This window comes from Dendropsophus ebraccatus, chromosome 9 (genome assembly GCF_027789765.1).
Source record: "Dendropsophus ebraccatus isolate aDenEbr1 chromosome 9, aDenEbr1.pat, whole genome shotgun sequence".
Lineage (NCBI taxonomy): Eukaryota > Metazoa > Chordata > Amphibia > Anura > Hylidae > Dendropsophus > Dendropsophus ebraccatus.
Window position 1 is genome coordinate 110,465,253 of NC_091462.1, and position 21,058 is coordinate 110,486,310.

Sequence of the window (21,058 nt, forward strand, 5' to 3'; positions counted from 1 at the left end):
CCCCTCTCACTCCATGCTGTCCTGGACGGACCCCTGTTACTCCACTGTTACTGTTACGGCACTGTGATACCTGTGGCACATCTTCAGACGGCCTGGTCTATGTTCACACTATAGTACTACCCAGGATTAATGAATCTGCCCCATTGTTTTAGAGAGTCCCCATGACGACCACCAGCAAGAAGCCATGGCTGCCCCCTCTCATTGTCACAGGATTATCTCTTTTGGAAACCTTTGTTCACTGTCTAATAAACTGTGAGCTAAAAAAAAAATTCTGCGCTGTACGTCTCCTCCTCTTTTTTTTGTTAATAAAGTTTTAGAAGAAAAAAAAAAGCTGCCTCGTAAGCAGTCTTGTGACTGCAGTCTCTGGCCGCGCTGCCTGTTGCTATGGGAACCAGCATTTCCTGTTTTCGGCCTGTTCCAGGCTTAAGTCAAGCTAAGCCTTTATAGTGGATGAATAAGGCGACAGAGGGAGACCCCCACCGAAGCCGGTTCTGGTGAGGATAGTCTCTGACCGACACCATTACTCTTCCTGTGTATGAGATGTGAGCCCGGCCGGTTATGGCCGTGGTGTAAAGTAACCATGGCGGATGTAGAAATGTGGTCCGATGCATGCTGAGGGTTATAGTTCCTGGGAAGTCGCAGACTACATGAAACAACAGAGTTGTGTTGTCATGATATATATAGATAGATAGATATAGATATATATACATATATATATATATATATATATACATATATATATATATATATATATATATATATATATACGCAGGGCGTCACAATAATATTGCCTAACAGGGTGTGCCCACAAAGTTCTGCCATGTAGTGCTAAAATAATGACGTAAACATTCCCTAAATACATCATATAGTGCCTAAATATTACTGACACATAGTACTAAAATAAAAGAGCCCTAATAATAGTGCCCAACGTAAGAGAACATAACATATAAGACACATAAAAGAACCCTAATAGCATTTCCCAAATAATACTGCCATATAGTGCTAAAATCATAGCACAGAAAGTATTCTTTAATATAATTCTCAAATAATGCCACCATATAGTGCTTAAATAATAGTACATAAAGTATAACACCATATAGTTTTCAAATAATAATAATGTCATATAATACTGTAATAGGAGCCCTAATGACCGTTCCCAAAAGCCAGCTTACTTTGTGTATATAATGCTGTCATATAGTGCTGAAAGAGTAGGGCCAAAACTGTCTAAATACCATCATAAATTGCCCAAATAATACTGACAGTTAAGAAAGCCCTAACAGCAGAGCCCAAATGCCAGTGCAGTGACCACATAATACCACCATAGAGTGCTGAAATAAGAGTACAATGTCTAATACCATCATATAGTTTCTAAATACTACTGCCATATGGTGCTGAAATAATAGTGGCTAAAAACCACCATATAATGCCCAAATAGTGCCACCTAAATAATACTACCAGAAAAAAGTGAGCCCTAATAACAGTGCCCAAATAGCTTAGCACCATGTAGTGCACACTTACAACCATATAATGTCCAAATAATACCAACACATGGTGTCATGAGCCAACAATGCCAGCACAGGGCATGCAGGAAAACAACCCTGTTATGTAATAAGTCATATACACACATTATATACTGGTGTTTACACTCACTGTATACTCACATCCTGCAGACACCACATACGGCACATTATCCACTATTTAGGTGCAGTTACTCATCTGGCTTCTGCTGTTATTATTGTTGATTGTTATGATGATGGGTGTTCTATTCCTGCTGTGCAGTTATATGTAGCAGTAGTCTTGATGTATACAGTGTATACGGTGTTAACAGCAGAGTTGAATGTGTTATGTGCTATAGAGTCTCCCTCATTGTGTATATAGACATCATGTCACAACCCATCCGTCTGTGACCTCGGGGCCCCGTGTGGTTACTGTCATGCATGACGGATGGCGGATTATTCATTTTACTAATCCATGTGAGAGTGAGATACTCTGCAGAAAACTGTATTTGGCTGCAAATTATTCCAATGGACATACCTATATATACGCTGTGTAAACGTACGCCACAGCTATAGTGAATAATCTTCTTATTGGGTAAATGACAACCACAATGGCCGCCACCCAGCTTTCCCAGACTCCTGATTGTGCTGTACAGCCATATGAAAATCCCATTGTCACATGTGACGTTGCACTTAATGGTTGTCTCTGTGGTCACGCTCGGATTTGCGACACAATGTGACTGAAATGCAGCAGTCGTCCAACATTCATGGATATTTGGTTGCAAGCCACAAGTTGTATATGACGCTGCTAAGATTGACCTCACTGTGACTGCGGCTGATTGCGACTTTTTTTTTTTAAAGCTGAAACTGTGAGCAAGTTGTGCAGCAGCAAACCCCCGCAGCTAGAACGCACACACATTTGCCCGCTTGCTGTCGGCGTGTGTAATAGTGCCGGCAGCGAGCAAGAAGCAAGTGAGCGCTTACCTAACAGGTTGACCCTCACTTGCTCCATCTTTAGTCTTGATAAATGTATTCTGTATTTCTAGTGCCCTGAGGAGACCTCAGTGTCTCAGGACGGTTACACACCAGACCCCTCTAAGGGCCCTATTATCGTAAAATCGTTATATCGTTCTGTCTTGTGTAATTGCAGGTAACAATGGTTTGTGTGTCATTGATGGTTGATTAAGATTTGACCCTAAAATCATTGTTAATCGTTTGCTAACCATTCAGTGTAATGGTGCGTTTACACGTAGCGATTATCGTACGAATTTGCGCGATAACGATCGAATTTGAACGATAATCGTACGTGTAAACGCAGCGAACGATCAAACGACGAACGATACATCGCTCATTTTGATCTTTCAACATGTTATCAAATCGTCGTTCGCAAAAAATTCGCAAATCGTTCCGTGTGAACAGTTGTTCGACGATTTAACCAATGTTCGAGATAGGCTTAAGCGTTCGCAAAACGATCGCAAAACGAATTTTACGTACGATATATCGTACCGTCTAAACGCTGCTCGTTGTGAAAAAAAATCGTTACTCCGACATCGTTAATCGTACGATCGGGCCAATTATAGTTACGTGTAAACGCACCATTATTCCACGTTGTTCCTTCTTTTGCTGGGATCAGATGGAGCAAACGATCGTAGTAACTAACGACTATCGTTCTGTGTAATATGGTGAGTGATATCAGGTTAACGATAAACAATCTCGTTTGCAATCATTAGTCATTAATTGTTAAAGATCGCTTTGACTGATAGGACTCTAAGGAAACAGAACACTTCAAATGACTTTTTTTTTAAAGGGAACCCATCAGCAGATTGTGCTGACATGGTTCCCATCCAACGGGTCTCTCTGCCTGCCTGCATCTGCCTTTTGAAAATGGCTAGTTGCCACCCCGTTACCAGCGGCGCGCGCCGGAGTAAAACTCCCTTTTCCCCGGTGTAAAGCTACTGCTGCAGATACGGCTGGTAGCCTCTGGGAACTGCACAGTAGATCTATACTGTACAGCTGGGAACCATATCAGCAAAGTCCTGCAGATTGGTTCCCTTTAAGACTAAGGGCCCTATTACACGGGACAATTATCGTGTGAAAAATCGTTTGAATTTAAACGATAATCGTTCTGTGTAATTGCAGACAACGATCGAAAAATCGTTCGTATGTCGTTGATCGTTGATTTAGATCTGAACCTAAAATTATCTTTAATTGTTCGCTAATCGTTCGCTTCAATTCCACATTCGTTCGCTCAAGTTCCGCATTTTTTCACTAATCGTTCAGTGTAATAGCACATTGTCCATTGTTTTCCTGGGAACAGAAGGAGTAAATGATCGTAGTAACGATTGCAATAACAATTGTAACTAACGACTATCGTTCTGTGTAATATGGTGTATGATTTCAGGTTAACGATAAACAATCTCGTTTGCGTTCGTTTATTGTTAAACAATAATTGTTAAAAATCGCTCCATGTAATAGGACCCTAAGGGCCCTATCACACGGGACGATTATTGTGCAAAAAATGGTAATATTGTTCGAATTTAAACGATAATCGTTCTGTGTACTTGCAGGCAACGATCAAAAAATCGTTCGCATGTCTTTGATCGCTGATTTACATTTGAACCTAAAATTATCGTTAATCGATCGCTAATCGTTTGCTGTAATTCCACATTCGTTCGCTCAAGTTCGCCATTTGTTCCCTAATCGTTCAGTGTAATTGCACATTGTTCATTGTTTTGCTGGGATCAGAAGGAATAAACGATCATAGTAACGATCGCAATAACAATCGTAGTAACGATCGTAACTAACGACCATCGTTCTGTGTAATATGGTGAACAATTTCAGGTTAACGATAAACAAGCTTGTTTGCGATCGTTTATCATTAGTCGTTAATCGTTAAAAATTGCTCGGTGTAATAGGACCCTAAACGAATTGATGGCCAATTTGTTAGATTCTGATTTGGTGAATCTTATCGTAGATTCGCTCATCTCTAGTTGTGGCTCAAGGGCTTATATTATAGTTTATGTCACATGACCCTTCAGCATTGTACAGTCATTGTACAGCATGATGGCTGCTGAATATTCTGCCGGCATGTAAGCTGTGGAAAATAAGCCGGTCAACAATTAAAACGGTGGAAGAAGAAGCGATGCCGCAGTGGTAATAACCTGGGCGAGCACCGAAGCAGAAGCGCCAACCTTCCTTGGCAATGGCCGGTGTATGAGCAGGAATCAGTGCCAGCACATAACACCCTGGCGTTGCTCGGTCATGTCGTCCAGCTCTTTTGCTGAGTCACGGTACAATCACTTACTTCCTGTTTTCCACAAGCAGAGAATCTGCTGAGTCACATTTAGAGAAAAAAAAAAAAAAAAAAGTCCTGACTGCAGCAGCTATGGGACGGAAATACGGAAGTGATCACTGACTGCAGCTGCTGGGATCGCATATATACAGGTCCCTCTGCTGCTGCTCATCTGCTCGGCGCTGTACACGCAGGAGAAGGTAATGGAGGACAGCAGCAGATGGCACAGGGAGGACTGTCGGTATAGGGTGACATAGGAGCTCAGCATTGTCAATAACAAGGGGGGGGGGGTCGCTGCAGGAGGGGTCAGAGGAAAAAAAGTGCAGTAGAGGAGGAGGGGACGGGCTGTTTACTGGAGTGTCCAAGCTTTGTGCTCACTTCGGGCTCTTTGTCTCCACTGCAGGTCTGAAAGTTTTATCACCTCGCATAGAAAACTCTACAGCAGAAGCCATGTCTACCGCACAGGGAGAGAACGGGCATTATGGAGACACGTACAAAGAAGTGGAAGATCAGCCCCGGAGGTGAGTGAGAGATCCGCCATATAGCGGTGACATATATATGAGGGTCGTATATCATCGTGATGGTATGCTGCGGTTTTTGCTACTTGTTGACGATGGATTTGCTGTTTTTTTGCGGGTTCTGTGGACCTATCAAGGTCAACTCTTACCCAATCTGCAGTGGATGCGGTTCACGTGAATGTGTCCTGAGTTGGAGTCGATATTTATGGGGCAAATGGTGATAAATATCCGGTACAGATGGCAGCCTATTCCCTGTATCCCCGCTCCTTGGTGAGCCTCATACACACAGTAGCATTGGCTTTTGTACAGTGTTAGCTTTATGATAATGCATTGATAAGACTGGGTTCACACCTAGTTTTATGGTCAACATTTGTATTTTTAGCCATAACGAGGGGAGAAACCAGCAAAGAGAAACTATAATGAAAAGATTTGTACCTTCTTTTTCTGTGTCCTGGTTTTGACCAAAATACATCGCCCAACGGGAGAACAGGCGATTAGGGAGCGGAGGAGACAACCTGTAAAAGGCATACATGTCCCGACACATCTCGGGATGTCACTGTCAGGTCCTTTCACTCTTTTCTCATGTGTTTTTTTCATGTTGTACATCAAAGCTCTCTTTAGTTGTTGGTCCTGATGCCGGCGTCTCTTTAGTTGTTGGTCCTGACGCCAGCGTCTCTATAGTTGTTGGTCCTGATGCTGGTGTCTCTTTAGTTGTTGGTCCTGACGCCAGCGTCTCTATAGTTGTTGGTCCTGATGCTGGTGTCTCTTTAGTTGTTGGTTCTGACGCCGGTGTCTCTTTAGATGTTGGTCCTGACAGTGGTGTCTCTTTAGATTTTGGTCCTAACAGTGGTATCCCTTTAGATGTTGGTACTGATGCTTGCTTTTCTTTAGTTGTTGGTCCAGTCCGGGTCTTGTTGGTCTTGACCCCAGCGTCATTTTGGTTGTTGGTCCTGAAGCTGGTGTCTCCTTGGTTTTTGGTCCTGATGCTGGCATCTCTTTGGCTGTTGGTCCTGACCCCAGCATCATTTCTGCTGTTGGTCCTGACAGTGATGTTTCTTTGGTTGTGACATCTGTTTGGTTGTTGCTCCTAATGCTGGTGGCTCTTTAGTTGTTGGTCCTGATGCCGGCGTCTCTCTAGTTGTTGGTCCTGACGCCAGCATCTCTATAGTTGTTGGTCCTGATGCTGGTGTCTCTTTAGTTGTTGGTCCTGACGCTGGTGTCTCTTTAGTTGTTGGTCCTGACGCTGGTGTCTCTTTAGATGTTGGTCCTGACAGTGGTGTCTCTTTAGATGTTGGTCCTAACGGTGGTATCCCTTTAGATGTTGGTACTGACGCTTGCTTCCCTTTAGTTGTTGGTCCAGTCCGGGTCTTGTTGGTCTTGACCCCAACATCATTTTGGTTGTTGGTCCTGAAGCTGGTGTCTCCTTGGTTTTTGGTCCTGATGCTGGCATTTGCTTAGTTGTTGGTCCTGATGCTGGCATCTCTTTGGCTGTTGGTCCTGACCCAGCATCATTTCTGCTGTTGGTCCTGACAGTGATGTTTCTTTGGTTGTTAGTCCTGACGCTGGCATCTGTTTGGTTGCTGGTCCTAATGCTGTTGGCTCTTTGGTTGTTCGTCCTGACACTGGCATCTGTTTGGTTGTTGGCCCTGAAGCTGGTGTCTCTTTGGTTGTTGGTCCTGATGCTGGTGTATCTTTGGTTGTTGGTCCTGATGATGGTGTCTCTTTGGTTGTTGGTCTTGACGCTGGTGTCTCTTTGGTTGTTGGTCCTGATGCTGGTGTCTCTTTGGTTGTTGGTCCTGATGATGGTGTCTCTTTGGTTGTTGGTCTTGACTCTCGTGTCTCTTTGGTTGTTGGTCCTGATGCTGGTGTCTCTTTGGTTGTTGGTCCTGATGCTGGCATCTCTTTGGTTGTTGGTCCTGACGCTGGTGTCTCTTTGGTTGTTGGTCCTGATGCTGGTGTCTCTTTGGTTGTTGGTCCTGATGCTGGTTACTCTTTGGTTGTTGGTCCTGATTCTGGTATTTTGGTTGTTGGTCCTGATGCTGGTTACTCTTCGGTTGTTGGTCCTGATTCTGGTACTCTGGTTGTTGGTCACAAAGCTGGCATCTCTTTGATTGTTGGTCCGGTCTGGAGCGGCTTATTGTTGTGCAGATTTTTTAGCTTCTGTAGAATCTGTGAGCATTACAAATCCTCTATCAGCTGGATATATGAACACAACAACTCTCAACCCCCACTGATTGTTTGTTACAGTGTATCAGTCCGGAGCCCATAGGATTATCTGGATACAATTATAGCCAATGCTGTGAAGTCTTAGGGTTTTTTTTGTCCCCAAAAATCTTCCCTTTTACTGGTTGCAACCCAAAACGCATGGAGATGATGGGAACTGAAAGTACTGTATGGTAGAAAGTTGTAAAACTTATTTGGGCTAGTAAAATAATTGTAATTTTATTTTAATAGAAATCTATTTTCCTACTTTCTCCTTAATATACAAAAGTAAAAAAATAAAATAAAATAATTGGGTCCTGGAAGGGGGGGGGGGGGAATTCTCCAGTGGTTACATGATCATGTAGCATTGTGACTTTGCTTTATTGCTTATGTATTGATTTTGATTTAGTTTTCTCTAGCTGAATCCGGAGCGGATTTCACAATTCTGCTGACTATGCATGGAAACAAAGCTATGGTTTAGCTCCACCCTGTCAGTCATGTGACTTCTCTTTAAGCTCCAGCTGTGCCCTAGTCACCTGAGTTTCCACAATGCTCTGCTCTCTGGTGACAGGAAACTAGCAGAATTCTGAATTTAGCTCTGAATGTGAATGGGGAAGAAACCACAATGTGACTCAGAATCCAAGAAGTAGAAGTAAAGGATTCACAGTTGCTCGATTTCATATAGCTAGCTTCAGTAGTAGGCTGAGAATTATTTTAGGATGAATTGTTTCTAAGTTGCAGGGATATTTGCAACAAATCTGCTATTCGTGAACGCAGCCTAAAGACTCTGTTACATCGGGTCATTCTGATTCGCTGAAACAATCATCGGCTGTCAGCCGCACATCTCCCTGTGTAATGGGAGAAGTGTAGCTGACGGCTGATAACAAGAAAGGGTGTACGTGAATGATCCAGTAAGAACCCTTAATAATATATAACGTTGCACCTTGTCTTCCCTGTGTCTCTCTAGGCCTACAGATCTGTCTGAGCTTCTTAAGGAGGGAACCAAGGAATCTCACGACAAGGCGGAAAATACCAAGTTTGTGAAGGATTTTCTGAAGGGTCGGATCAAGAGAGAATTATTCAAGGTGGGTGGAGGCAGAGTGTAATGTAAGAAGAACTCATTGTAGCATTAGATCACCCGCACCACGTAATTCCTCTCTTTCTGGGAAAGCTGGGTGACCACCAATAGCCAATACGGCTGCCATTACAACTTCCAAAGTTGTTGTCACCCACTTTCTTAGATGCCTAAATAGCAGTTCTATCCCAGGTCTTCTATATCTGCATTATAGCGGGGATGATACACTACAGTATGTGATACAGCTGTGTTATTCGGTTCTACTCATCCATGTATAAACCTCACGTGGCTGCCTGTAGTTAAGAGGATTAGTGCACATCCCAGAGCGATGATGGGATGATCAGACCTGTATAGCAGGTTCTATGCGTCCTTTTCCTCTCCAATTAATATAATTGTGACTAGAGAGCAGTGCTATACAGATGTTGACTCAGGAATATACATGTCTTAAAGGGAAACTATTAGCAAGTTAGAAGAATCTAACCTGCTGATATCTCTCTATAGTGCACGGGGCGCTGAGGATGAAGGTAAAAGTTCTCACCTTGGTGCCATCTCTGTGCTATTAGTAGTTTAATCTTTCGGCTAACTATACGTCTTGGTGGTGGGAATACTGCCTGGCAGTGCACCAATCCAGTGTGTGTTACCAGAGGTGCTGCCTTAAAAGAAAGAGAATGCTTGTAAATGCTAATAAACCAGACTGCCCCTTTAAGGTTGAGTGTCTCTCTAGATGTATATGGCACAGGGATTGTCCTATCATTGTAGTTAGCGAGACGTGGATTGATGCCCTGTAAACCATTTACACCGCTGTTGTCTGTCTCTTGTATACAGCTGGCCACCGGGGCTCTGTACTTCACATATTCTGCACTGGAGGAGGAGCTTGACCGGAACAAAGAGAACCCAGCCATTGCTCCCCTGTACTTCCCTCTGGAGCTACACAGGGCAGAAAATCTAAAGAAAGATGTCGCTTACTTCTATGGGGAAGACTGGGAGGACACTATCCAGTGCTCTGAGGCCACACAGGCATATGTGGATCGTATCCACCACTTGGGTCGTCACCAGCCAGAGCTTCTGGTGGCTCACGCCTACACCAGGTACATGGGGGATCTGTCAGGAGGACAAGTGCTGAAGAAGGTGGCCCAGAGAGCCCTGCACCTACCCAGCACCGGGGAAGGAATACAGTTCTACATGTTTGATAATGTCACAAATGCCCAGCAATTTAAGCAACTCTACAGGGCCCGACTCAACACCCTGGAACTGGATGCTGAGATCAAGAAGAACATCGTGGAGGAGGCAAACAAAGCCTTCCAGTTTAATATGCAGGTAACTCACAGAATTATAATACTGCCTCCTATGTACAAGAATATAACTACTATAATCCATATATACAAGAATATAACTACTATAATACTGCTCCTATATACAGGAATATAACTACTATAATACTGCTCCCTATATACAAGAATATAACTACTATAATACTGCTCCTATATACAAGAATATAACTACTATAATACTGCTCCTATATACAAGAATATAACTACTATAATACTGCCCCCTATATACAGGAATATAACTACTATAATACTGCTCCTATATACAGGAATATAACTCCTATAATACTGCTCCTATATACAGGAATATACTACTATAATACTGCTCCTATATACAGGAATATAACTACTATAATACTGCCCCCTATATACAGGAATATAACTACTATAATACTGCTCCTATATACAAGACCTGCACCGCTCCAAATGTGCACTATGTGGATTGGATCTGTGGATCGGTCTTGAGCCAGACAATAAATGTGAATGTGGCTGCTGGGTGGGGGTGCAAACTACAGAGGCAAGGTATACCAAAGTTCGAGGAGAGAAACACGTAGTAGCACTCACCCTTTTCTTCAGCTTAGCGGCTTTATTACATTCACAAGTTTCGGGGAGGGGAAGGATTCAGGTGTGTGCGCGTCCTGGGACGGCCGTTTCGGGGATACACCCCCTTTGTCGACCAGGTGACACCCGTATCCCCGAAACGGCCGTCCCAGGACGCGCACACACCTGAATCCTTCCCCTCCCCGCAACTTGTGAATGTAATAAAGCCGCTAAGCTGAAGAAAAGGGTGAGTGCTACTACGTGTTTCTCTCCTCGAACATAACTACTATAATACTGCTTTCTATATACAGGAATATATAACTATAATACTGCTCCCTATATACAGGAATATAACTACTATAATACTGCTCCTATATACAAGAATATAACTACTATAATACTGCCCCTATATACAGGAATATATAACTATAATACTGCTCCCTATATACAGGAATATAACTACTATAATACTGCCCCTATATACAGGACTATAACTACTATAATACTGCCCCTATATACAGGGATATAACTACTATAATACTGCTCCTATATACAGGAATATAACTACTATAATACTGCTCCTATATACAAGAATATAACTACTATAATACTGCTTCTATATACAAGAATGTGAAAGAAAATAACTTAAGTTCTATTATTCTTCATTTTCTGCAGGTATTTGAGGAGTTGGATAAAATAGGAGCCACCATCCCTGATGAACCACAAGACGGTGGCCTCCCAGTACATGATGGGAAGGGAGATCTTCGTAAATGTCCATATTATGCCGCTAAAGGTGGGTGTTGAGAACACATGTATATACAGTATGGGCCACATGTATCATCCAGCGTACGGATGATTTTTGGCGGAAAGTGCCGATTTGCGAATTTTTTTATACGCAAATGGCCGATCTGCGAATAAAATATTTGCAAATCGGCACTTTCTGCCGAGTACGCCAGGGGGGCGGAAAGGGGGCGTGTAGTGGGCGGAACGGAGGGCGCGGACTCAGAGTCCACGCGATTTACCATCCGTTCCGCCCAAATATACGCCGAAAACCTACTCCAGTCCTCAGCTGGCGTAGGTTTTCGGCGGTGAGCACCGGCGCGCACGGGATTTATGTAGAGGCAGTCCGGAGCTGCGGGGGCATTTTTAAGTCCGGCGTAAAAAACGCCGGACTTAATAAATGCCCCCCTATATGTATACCGGTGTGCAGACTTGTGCAGGAGTTTATATCTCTGTCATTCTCTCCTACAGGAGCTGCGGCCTCAGGTTGTCCTCTCCACGCAGCGATGGCTCTTACAGGTCGCCCAGAAGTAAAAGCAGTACTCGCCGCCTTTGCAGCCGCCATCGCTGCCACCCTCGCTTGGTACCTCATGTGATCCAGATTACGGCACACGATCACTTTTTGGGCTTTCAGTAAATCCAGGACTCTGTATGAAGATCCCAGATCTTATGGTCTTCACTACACAGACATTCCCATTCCCAGAATCCTCCATAATGCCCCTCCCCCATGGCGCATTTTTACAATGCTGTGAACTTGTAATGCTAAATCCATAGACTGACGTAAGTGAACGTCAGGGGACTCAGACCACGGAGCATTAACCCTATGGGGTCAGCACAGCCACAAGCACACATTAGGTTTTACCTTAGAAGTCGCCGTTGTGGCGCCATACTTTGCACTTCATATAGTAAGCGTGGTGGTGGCAGAGGGGGCCTACCCCCCGCTTGTGTTACACGATGTACTGAGAGGATGTAGCCATATAGAATCAGTATATGCAACGCTCCCAAAGATGACTTCACAAGTATTACGGTTTGGTGCTGCCACATGAGGAAGCCATCTTGTGTTACGGAGCTGAGATTCCGCGTAGATTTTGTAGGTATCTTCCCCATTTCAGAGGTTTTTGCACTATGACGACAATATGGCCGCCCGTTATTCCTTCATCATTATCATCAGTGCCGGCCGTCCTCGCAACCTGGAATTTCGTGCTTAAAGCTGGAATCCATTGTTTATATTTTACTAACTCATTTTAGATTTCATTCTGTGTAATGTACGGTTGTTTCATACTGTTACGTATTCTATTCTGAAATATGGGTGACTGCCAATATGGCCGCCATCACAGCCGTCACTGGGGCTTCAGTGGTACTGCCATCTCCTGTGTCCCTAGACAGGAGTCTGAGTGACATCCCCCGTGGGTGCTGGTATGACAGCCATATTGGATGTAAAACTAAGGGTTTTATTGTTACTATGGTAGTGGGGGCTCTGTATATCCCCCCAGTGACCGACATATAGCGGAGGCGGCCATCTTGGTCACTTAGAACTTATATTATAACTTGTGAAACCACTGAGGTACGTGGTGCCTCACACCTCATTACTGCTAGATAAGGGATCATCAGACAAAATGGCCGCCCCCCTGTTCAGGCTGCTCACCCAGTCAGGCAACGGTTGTGTATTTGAGCATGTTATTTGCGGTTATTCAGCGCTCAGACGCCTCACCGTACGGCGGACACTTCATCTCGGCCTGACCCGTCCTGTAAGGAGATGATACGATGGGGTTTTTGTGTAACTCAATAAATTATATTAAAAACTTTGACGTGTGAGCTCCAGTATCATGTCATCAAAATTTCTTAAAAATTGCACCGCATAACAGTGCCCTGCCTCAGCCATTGCTACCACAGCTCCCTCTAGTGGCCATCAGCCATTGCACCACATAATAGTGCCCTGCCTCAGCCATTTCTACCACAGCTCCCTCTAGTGGCCATCAGCCATTGCACCAAATAACAGTGCCCAGCCTCAGCCATTGCTACCACAGCTCCCTCTAGTGGCCATCAGCCATTGCACCACATAACAGTGCCCTGCCTTAGCCATTGCTACCACATCTCCCTCTAGTGGCCATCAAGCATTGCTTCACATAACAGTGCCCTGCCTTAGCCACTGCTACCACAGCTCCCTCTAGTGGCCATCAGCCATTGCACCACATAACAGTACCCTGCCTCAGCCATTTCTACCACAGCTCCCTCTAGTGGCCATCAAGCATTGCTTCACATAACAGTGCCCTGCCTCAGCCAATGCTACCACAGCTCCCTCTAGAGCAGTGCTTCTCAATTCCAGTCCTCGGGCCTCACCAACAGGTCATGTTTTGAGGATATCCCATACAAAGAACAGCTGTGATAATACCTGATGCACTGAGTATAATTATATCACCTGTGAAATACTAAGGAAATCCTCAAAACATGACCTGTTGGTGAGGCCTGAGGACTGGTATTGAGAAGCACTGCTCTAGAGAACATCAGCCATTGCACCACATAACAGTGCCCTGCCTCAGCCATTGATACCACAGCTCCCTCTAGTGGCCACCTGTTTCAATGTCACTGTGTTCTACGTGAGTCTGCAGCACCATCTACAGGTACCTAGAGACTCCTGCAACTGGCAAAGAAACGGGGCACTGGGCTGGCATGGGATTGCAGCATATGTGTTGGAGACTCCTCACCTTAATAAGAACAAACAGGTTCGGATACATCTTTAAAGGGATTATCCAGCGCTACAAAAACATGGCCACTTTCCCCCTACTGTTGTCTCCAGTTTGGGTGGGGTTTTAAAACTCAGTTCCATTGAAGTAAATGGAGCTTAATTGCAAACTGCACCTGTACTGGAGACAACAGTAGTGGGAAAAGTGGCCATGTTTTTGTAGTGCTGGATAACCCCTTTAAAATTGTATGATGAAAGATTAATTATGAGAAAATAAATATATTAAATTGGTTATAAGAAAGAGTGTGATATTGCTTACACAGGAATATAATACTAGATAGAAAAGAGAAGAACTTACATCATCACTGGGAGCTTCATACTTCATCTGTCCAGAGACATCAGCCATGGGAAGCCCACTGGTGAGGACAGAGGCACCTGGGGGGATAAAACTGTGCCGGGCATCCGCTGGTCACAGGTACAGAACTTCTGACTGTATCACCCGCACTCCCCTGGCTTGTTATAACTTCCCTGGTGTCTGATTGGCCATTTATGAAGGAGCTGGAGTCGGGAGTCGGTCTCTGATAAAATTCAGGAGTTGGAGCTGCGGCTTACGTCTCCACAGCCCTGGTTTACACCTTACCTGCGTGTAGTGCTGAGGTACGTTCTTGTCTCTGGTGCTTCCCTGTCTTCTCTCTCTCTGCTATGGGCTGCTGTAGAGGTTTTAGGGGGGCCGCACCTGTGTGTAAGGTGGACAGGGGTGAGGACCTGTAGTTCCCCAAATACTGCTGTCCGCCAAGGTGGCCCTTGATGATGGTGGTGTGGTGCAGGAGGACCAGACAACAGGGAGACAAGGAGGGAGGCGGTGTAGCAATAACTCCCTTAATGAAGAACCTACAGACACTTGTACAGTCCAGTTGAATACAGTTGTTAAGACTGACAGCCTTGAATGGATTGCTGTCCTTGTGAGGATGATGTAGAGAGATAGTTTGCCTCACACCTTGGTCTGTCACTTTGTGTGGGGCGCTGGTGAGCACTGTGATCCTTTCCCCAATGGTGCTTGTGCCTTTCCCTCCCTGTCAGCTTGGGAGCTTTCAGCTTTAGTATCTAAACCCGGGCCGTAGGCCACTACTTTCAGTTCCTATAAGTATTCAACCTCCCATTGAATCCTGGAAAGAGACGGTTTAGAGGCCTCAGTTATCTCTACTATCCAACATACTCAAGTCTCCTTGTTTAGGGTTCCTGTCCTTAGGATTCCCACTAATAGTAGAGACGTACCTTGTGTTTCTGTAGATACTCCTGCAGAAATCTCACTTCCAGCTTTTCTCCGTCTTTAGTTCAGTTTCGCATCAGACAGGCTTGTCTCGCTGACCGGACCTTGACTAGCCGCCTCACAGAACAGCCACTAGCTGCCTCACAGAACAGCCACTAGCCGCCTCACAGATCAGCCACTAGCTGCACTGAACTGACCAGACTGAACACTACTTCCTGTTACAGCTAGGGTTTTGTGAGGAGCCTGCTCCACCTATCTTCTAGCAGGTTCTGGAAAGAGATGAAAAGTCTACACTACCTAAGCAGTACCCACTAAGGACTGCAGGTGTCACTGTTGCCTAACACTTTGTGTAGTGTGTGTTGAGGCAATGTAACCCATCTTCTGCCCGCCAGTTACACTGGTACCCAGAATATATAGGATAGTTTCAGTTAAATACATTATCTTATTAAACATATAATAAACCACTTGTGGACAGGTGCCGTCCAGCTGCAGGAATTGCACTCTGGTATTCTACAGTATGTCATATAAATCATATATAATAAGTCAACAACAATATACTAAACACTAAATATCAATGTGCTATTAAGCTGAATAACTGAGTTCATACAGCAGTAAAGGATGAGGCTCTTATTAAGGCTGGGTTCACACTGCGTTTTTGCAATTCGTTTTTTTCATCCGTTTTTTTGCAAAAAAACGGATGAAAAAAACGGATTGCAAAAACGCAGTGTGAACCCAGCCTAAGAGTTCATTTAATAGTGAAGAATCTTGCTTTAAATACAAAATGGAGTAGATCTATCACAGCTGGTGCAGTAGACATAACCTTACCATGTCACTTACAGTATGGCCAATTGCAAGTGCCAAAAAGTTCCCCCTGGACAGCCAGAATTTGTAACAGGGTCCCCCAATGATAAGCTTTTTATTTATTCCAATATCAGCGTTACAGGTAGTAACAGTGTGCTGTGAGGTGTTACAGGTAGAGAATACAGTGTGCTGTGTGGTGTTACAGGTAGAGAGTACAGTGTGCTGTGTGGTGTTACAGGTAGAGAATACAGCATGCTGTGTGGTGTTACAGGTAGAGAATACAGTGTGTGCTGTGTGGTGTTACAGGTAGAGATTACAGCGTGCTGTGTGGTGTTACAGGTAGAGAATACAGTGTGCTGTGTGGTGTTACAGGTAGAGAATACAGTGTGCTGTGTGGTGTTACAGGTAGAGAATACAATGTGCTGTGTGGTGTTACAGGTAGAGAATACAGCGCTGTGTGGTCTTACAGGTAGAGAATACAGTGTGCTGTGTGGTGTTACAGGTAGAGAATACAGCGTGCTGTGTGGTGTTACAGGTAGAGAATACAGTGTGCTGTGTGGTGTTACAGGTAGAGAATACAGCGTGCTGTGTGGTGTTACAGGTAGAGAATACAGCGTGCTGTGTAATGTTACAGGTAGAGAATACAGTGTGCTGTGTGGTGTTACAGGTAGAGAATACAGTGCTTTGTGGTGTTACAGGTAGACAATACAGTGTGCTGTGTAGTGTTACAGGTAGAGAATACAGTGTGCTGTGTGGTGTTACAGGTAGGGAATACAGTGCTTTGTGGTGTTACAGGTAGAGAATACAGTGTGCTGTGTGGTGTTACAGGTAGAGAATACAGTATGCTGTGTGGTGTTACAGGTAGAGAATACAGTGCTGTGTGGTGTTACAGGTAGAGAATACAGTGTGCTGTGTGGTGTTACAGGTAGAGGATACAGTGTGCTGTGTGGTGTTACAGGTAGAGAATACAGTGTGCTGTGTGGTGTTACAGGTAGAGAATACAGTGTGCTGTGTGGTGTTACAGGTAGAGAATACTGTGTGCTGTGTGGTGTTACAGGTAGAGAATACAGTGTGCTGTGTGGTGTTACAGGTAGTAACAATGCTGTGTGGTGTTACAGGTATAGAATACAGCGTGCTGTGCAGTGGCGTAGCTATAGGGCCCACACGGCCCCCTTTGCCACTTGTGTCTTTAAGCACAGATCGCTTTCATGTTCCGCTTTCATGTTCCGCCCGCACATTGAGCGGGCGGAACATTAAAGCGAGCAGAATGCAGGAGCAGGACCTGTCAGCGTCCTCCTCCTCCATTCCCTCCCATAGGCTGCTGGCACTTCATACCAGCAGCCTATGGGACGCCAGGACGTGACCTCTCCGGCAGGCGTGATGATGTGACGTCATCACGCCTGCCGGAGGTGCCGTCCCTGCGGCTCGCAAGATGGAGCCCGAAGAGGAGGAAGAGCTGCTGCCTGCAGCCACAGCGCAGATTAGGTGAGTAGGATGTTTGTTTTTTTAGGGGCACCTCTGGGGGCATTATTAGTTCATGAAGGCACCTCTGGGGGCATTATTATTTCCTGGGGGTATTATTGTTTCATAGGGGGCACCTCTGGGGGCATTATTATTTCCTGGGAGCATTATTATTTCATGGGGCACCTCTGGGGGCATTATTATTTCCTGGGGGCATTATTATTTCATGGGGGGCACCTCTGGGGGCATTCATATTTCCTGGGGGCATTATTATTTCATGGGCGGCACCTCTGGGGGCATTATTATTTCATGCGGGCACCTCTGGGGGTATTATTAGCTCATGCGGGCACCTCTGGGGGCATTATTAGTGTATGGGGTACCTCTGGGGGTATTATTAGCTCATGGGGCACCTCTGGGGGCATTATTAGCTCATGGGGGCACCTCTGGGGGCATTATTATTTCATGGGGGCACCTCTGGGGGCATTATTAGTTCATGGGGGCACCTCTGGGGGCATTATTATTTCATGGGGGCACCTCTGGGGGCATTATTATTTCATGGGGGGCACCTCTGGGGGCATTATTAGCTCATGGGGGCACCTCTGGGGGCATTATTAGTTCATGGGGGCACCTCTGGGGGCATTATTAGTTCATGGGGGAACCTCTGGGGGCATTATTATCTCATGGGGGCACCTCTGGGGGCATTATTAGTTCATGGGGGCACCTCTGGGGGCATTATTAGCTCATGGGGGCACCTCTGAGGGCATTATTAGTTCATGGGGGCACCTCTGGGAGCATTATTAGTTCATGGGGGAACCTCTGGGGGTATTATTAGCTCATGGGGGCACCTCTGGGGGCATTATTAGCTCATGGGGGCACCTCTGGGGGCATTATTATTTCATGGGGGCACCTCTGGGGGCATTATTAGCTCATGGGGGCACCTCTGAGGCATTATTAGCTCATGGGGCACAGCAGGGGGCATTATTAGCTCATGGGGGCACCTCTGGGGGCATTATTAGTTCATGGGGCACAGCAGGGGGCATTATTAGCTCATGGGGGCACCTCTGTGGGCATGAATAGCTCATGGGGGCACCTCTGGGGGCATTATTAGCTCATGGGGGCACAGCGGGGGATCCTACATACAGGGGGCACAGCAGGGGATCCTACATACAGGGGGCATCCCACATTCCTACTCTCTTTACTGCACATAACACCAAACAGCGCAGTTACTATGGGAGCCTACAGGAGGGAGAAAGGGAAAGGAAGCTGCTAGAAATGTGCGGAGCCTAAATTGTTTGTCTCGCAGGTTCTGAAAAGATGAAATGTATCTGGAAGGAATCATCATGGAGGTCTGGGCCGGATGGAGAGGAAAAGGGAAAGTGACGCCTCAGATCAAAGAAGACGTCACCTGTGAGTCACTGTATGACGGTTTTCTTATTTTGTAGAACATTATTTAGTAGAGGTGCCCCGAGGTGGAAAAGATTGGGAAGCACTGCACTAATCTGTCCCGCTGCGCCCGCTGGCACATGCTGTCAGCACCTCTGGGGGCATTATTAGTTCATGGGGGAACCTACATGAGGTGGAGGCAGTGACAGTGCATTAGAACATGGTGGCACATTAGAGTAATTGGATATAATGTTAGATATGACTTTGCCTGATCGGGGGGAGATGGGGGGGCCCCAAGCTAAAATTTTGCACCAGGGCCCATCAGCCTTTAGCTACGCCCCTGGTGCTGTGTGGTGTTACAGGTAGAGAATACAGTGCTTTGTGGTGTTACAGGTAGAGAATACAGGGTGCTGTGTGGTGGTAATAGGTAGAATACAGCGTGCTGTGTGGTGTTACAGGTAGAGAATACAGTGTGTGCTGTGTGGTATTACAGGTAGAGAATACAGCGTGCTGTGTGGTGTTACAGGTAGATTATACAGCGGGCTCTGTGGTGTTACAGGTAGAGAATACAACATGTTGTGTGGTGTTACAGGTAGAGAATACAGGATGCTGTGTGGTGTTACAGGTAGAGAATACAGTGCTGTGTGGTGTTACAGGTAGAGAATACAGTGTGCTGTGTGGTGTTACAGGTAGAGAATACAGTGCTGTGTGGTGTTACAGGTAGAGAATACAGTGTGCTGTGTGGTGTTACAGGTAGAGAATACAGTGTGCTGTGTGGTGTTACAGGTAGAGAATACAGCGTGCTGTGTGGTGTTACAGGTAGAGAATACAGGATGCTGTGTGGTGTTACAGGTAGAGAATAAAGCGCGCTGTGTGGTGTTACAGGTAGAGAATACAGTGTGCTGTGTGGTGTTACAGGTAGAGAATACAGCGTGCTGTGTGGTGTTACAGGTAGAGAATACAGGATGCTGTGTGGTGTTACAGGTAGAGAATACAGTGTGCTGTGTGGTGTTACAGGTAGAGAATACAGTGTGCTGTGAGGTGTTACAGGTAGAGAATACAGTGTGCTGTGTGGTGTTACAGGTAGAGAATACAGTGCTGTGTGGTGTTACAGGTAGAGAATACAGTGTGCTGTGTGGTGTTACAGGTAGAGAATACAGTGTGGTGTGTGGTATTACAGGTAGAGAATACAGCGTGTGCTGTGTGGTGTTACAGGTAGAGAATACAGTGTGCTGTGTGGTGTTACAGGTAGAGAATACAGTGTGGTGTGTGGTATTACAGGTAGAGAATACAGCGTGTGCTGTGTGGTGTTACAGGTAGAGAATACAGGGTACTGTGTGGTGTTACAGGTAGAGAATACAGGGTGCTGTGTGGTGTTACAGGTAGAGAATACAGTGTGCTGTGTGGTGTTACAGGTAGAGAATACAGGGTGCTGTGTGGTGTTACAGGTAGAGAATACAGGGTGCTGTGTGGTGTTACAGGTAGAGAATACAGCCTGCTGTGTAGTGTTATAGGTAGAGAATACAGTGTGGTGTTACAGGTAGAGAATACAGTGTGCTGTGTGGTGTTACAGGTAGAGAATACAGTGTGCTGTGTGGTGTTACAGGTAGAGAATACAGGATGCTGTGTGGTGTTACAGGTAGAGAATACAGGGTGCTGTGTGGTGTTACAGGTAGAGAATACAGGGTGCTGTGTGGTGTTACAGGTAGAGAATACAGTGTGCTGTGTGGTGTTACAGGTAGAGAATACAGCGTGCTGTGTGGTGTTACAGGTAGAGAATACAGTGTGCTGTGTGGTGTTACAGGTAGAGAATACAGCGTGCTGTGTGGTGTTACAGGTAGAGAATACAGTGTGGTGTGTGGTATTACAGGTAGAGAATACAGCGTGGTGTTACAGGTAGAGAATACAGTGTGCTGTGTGGTGTTACAGGCAGGGCCGGCGTTAGGGGGGGGCAAAGAGGGCAGTTGCCCAGGGCCCCCATCCCCCGGGGGCCCCCTGCCCCAGTTACAGTGAGTGTTAGGTGCAGGAGCGCACAGACAGCGTCCTGCAGCCTCTGTCAGTGATCTCTGGCTGCAGCTTATGGCTGCTATCAGGGGTCACACAGAGGCTACAGGACGCTCTGCTCCCGAGTGTGTAGCTCCCCCTCCCCCTCCCTTCTGTACCATGTGATTTCCTCTCTCCTCCTGGTGTGGAGCTGTCGGGACGATAGAGGAGAGGGCTGCAGTGTAA

The 21,058-nt window shown here is 45.6% G+C and overlaps 1 protein-coding gene across 2 annotated transcripts; it reads left to right on the plus strand.

The window, feature by feature from the left end:
• Positions 1–387: 387 nt before the first annotated feature.
• Positions 388–13,036, plus strand: HMOX2 (heme oxygenase 2). 2 transcript variants are annotated; one of them, XM_069984366.1, is made up of 6 exons: positions 388–494; positions 5,192–5,309; positions 8,476–8,593; positions 9,409–9,900; positions 11,127–11,244; positions 11,703–13,036. In XM_069984366.1, the coding sequence occupies exons 2-6, from the start codon at positions 5,239–5,241 to the stop codon at positions 11,825–11,827; spliced, it is 924 nt and encodes a 307-aa protein (XP_069840467.1). In that variant the 5' UTR covers positions 388–494; positions 5,192–5,238; the 3' UTR covers positions 11,828–13,036. The 2 variants fall into 2 exon arrangements, with proteins under 2 accessions (XP_069840467.1, XP_069840466.1); XM_069984365.1 differs by lacking the exon at positions 388–494 and adding an exon at positions 4,889–4,988.
• The last annotated feature ends 8,022 nt before the right edge of the window (positions 13,037–21,058 follow it).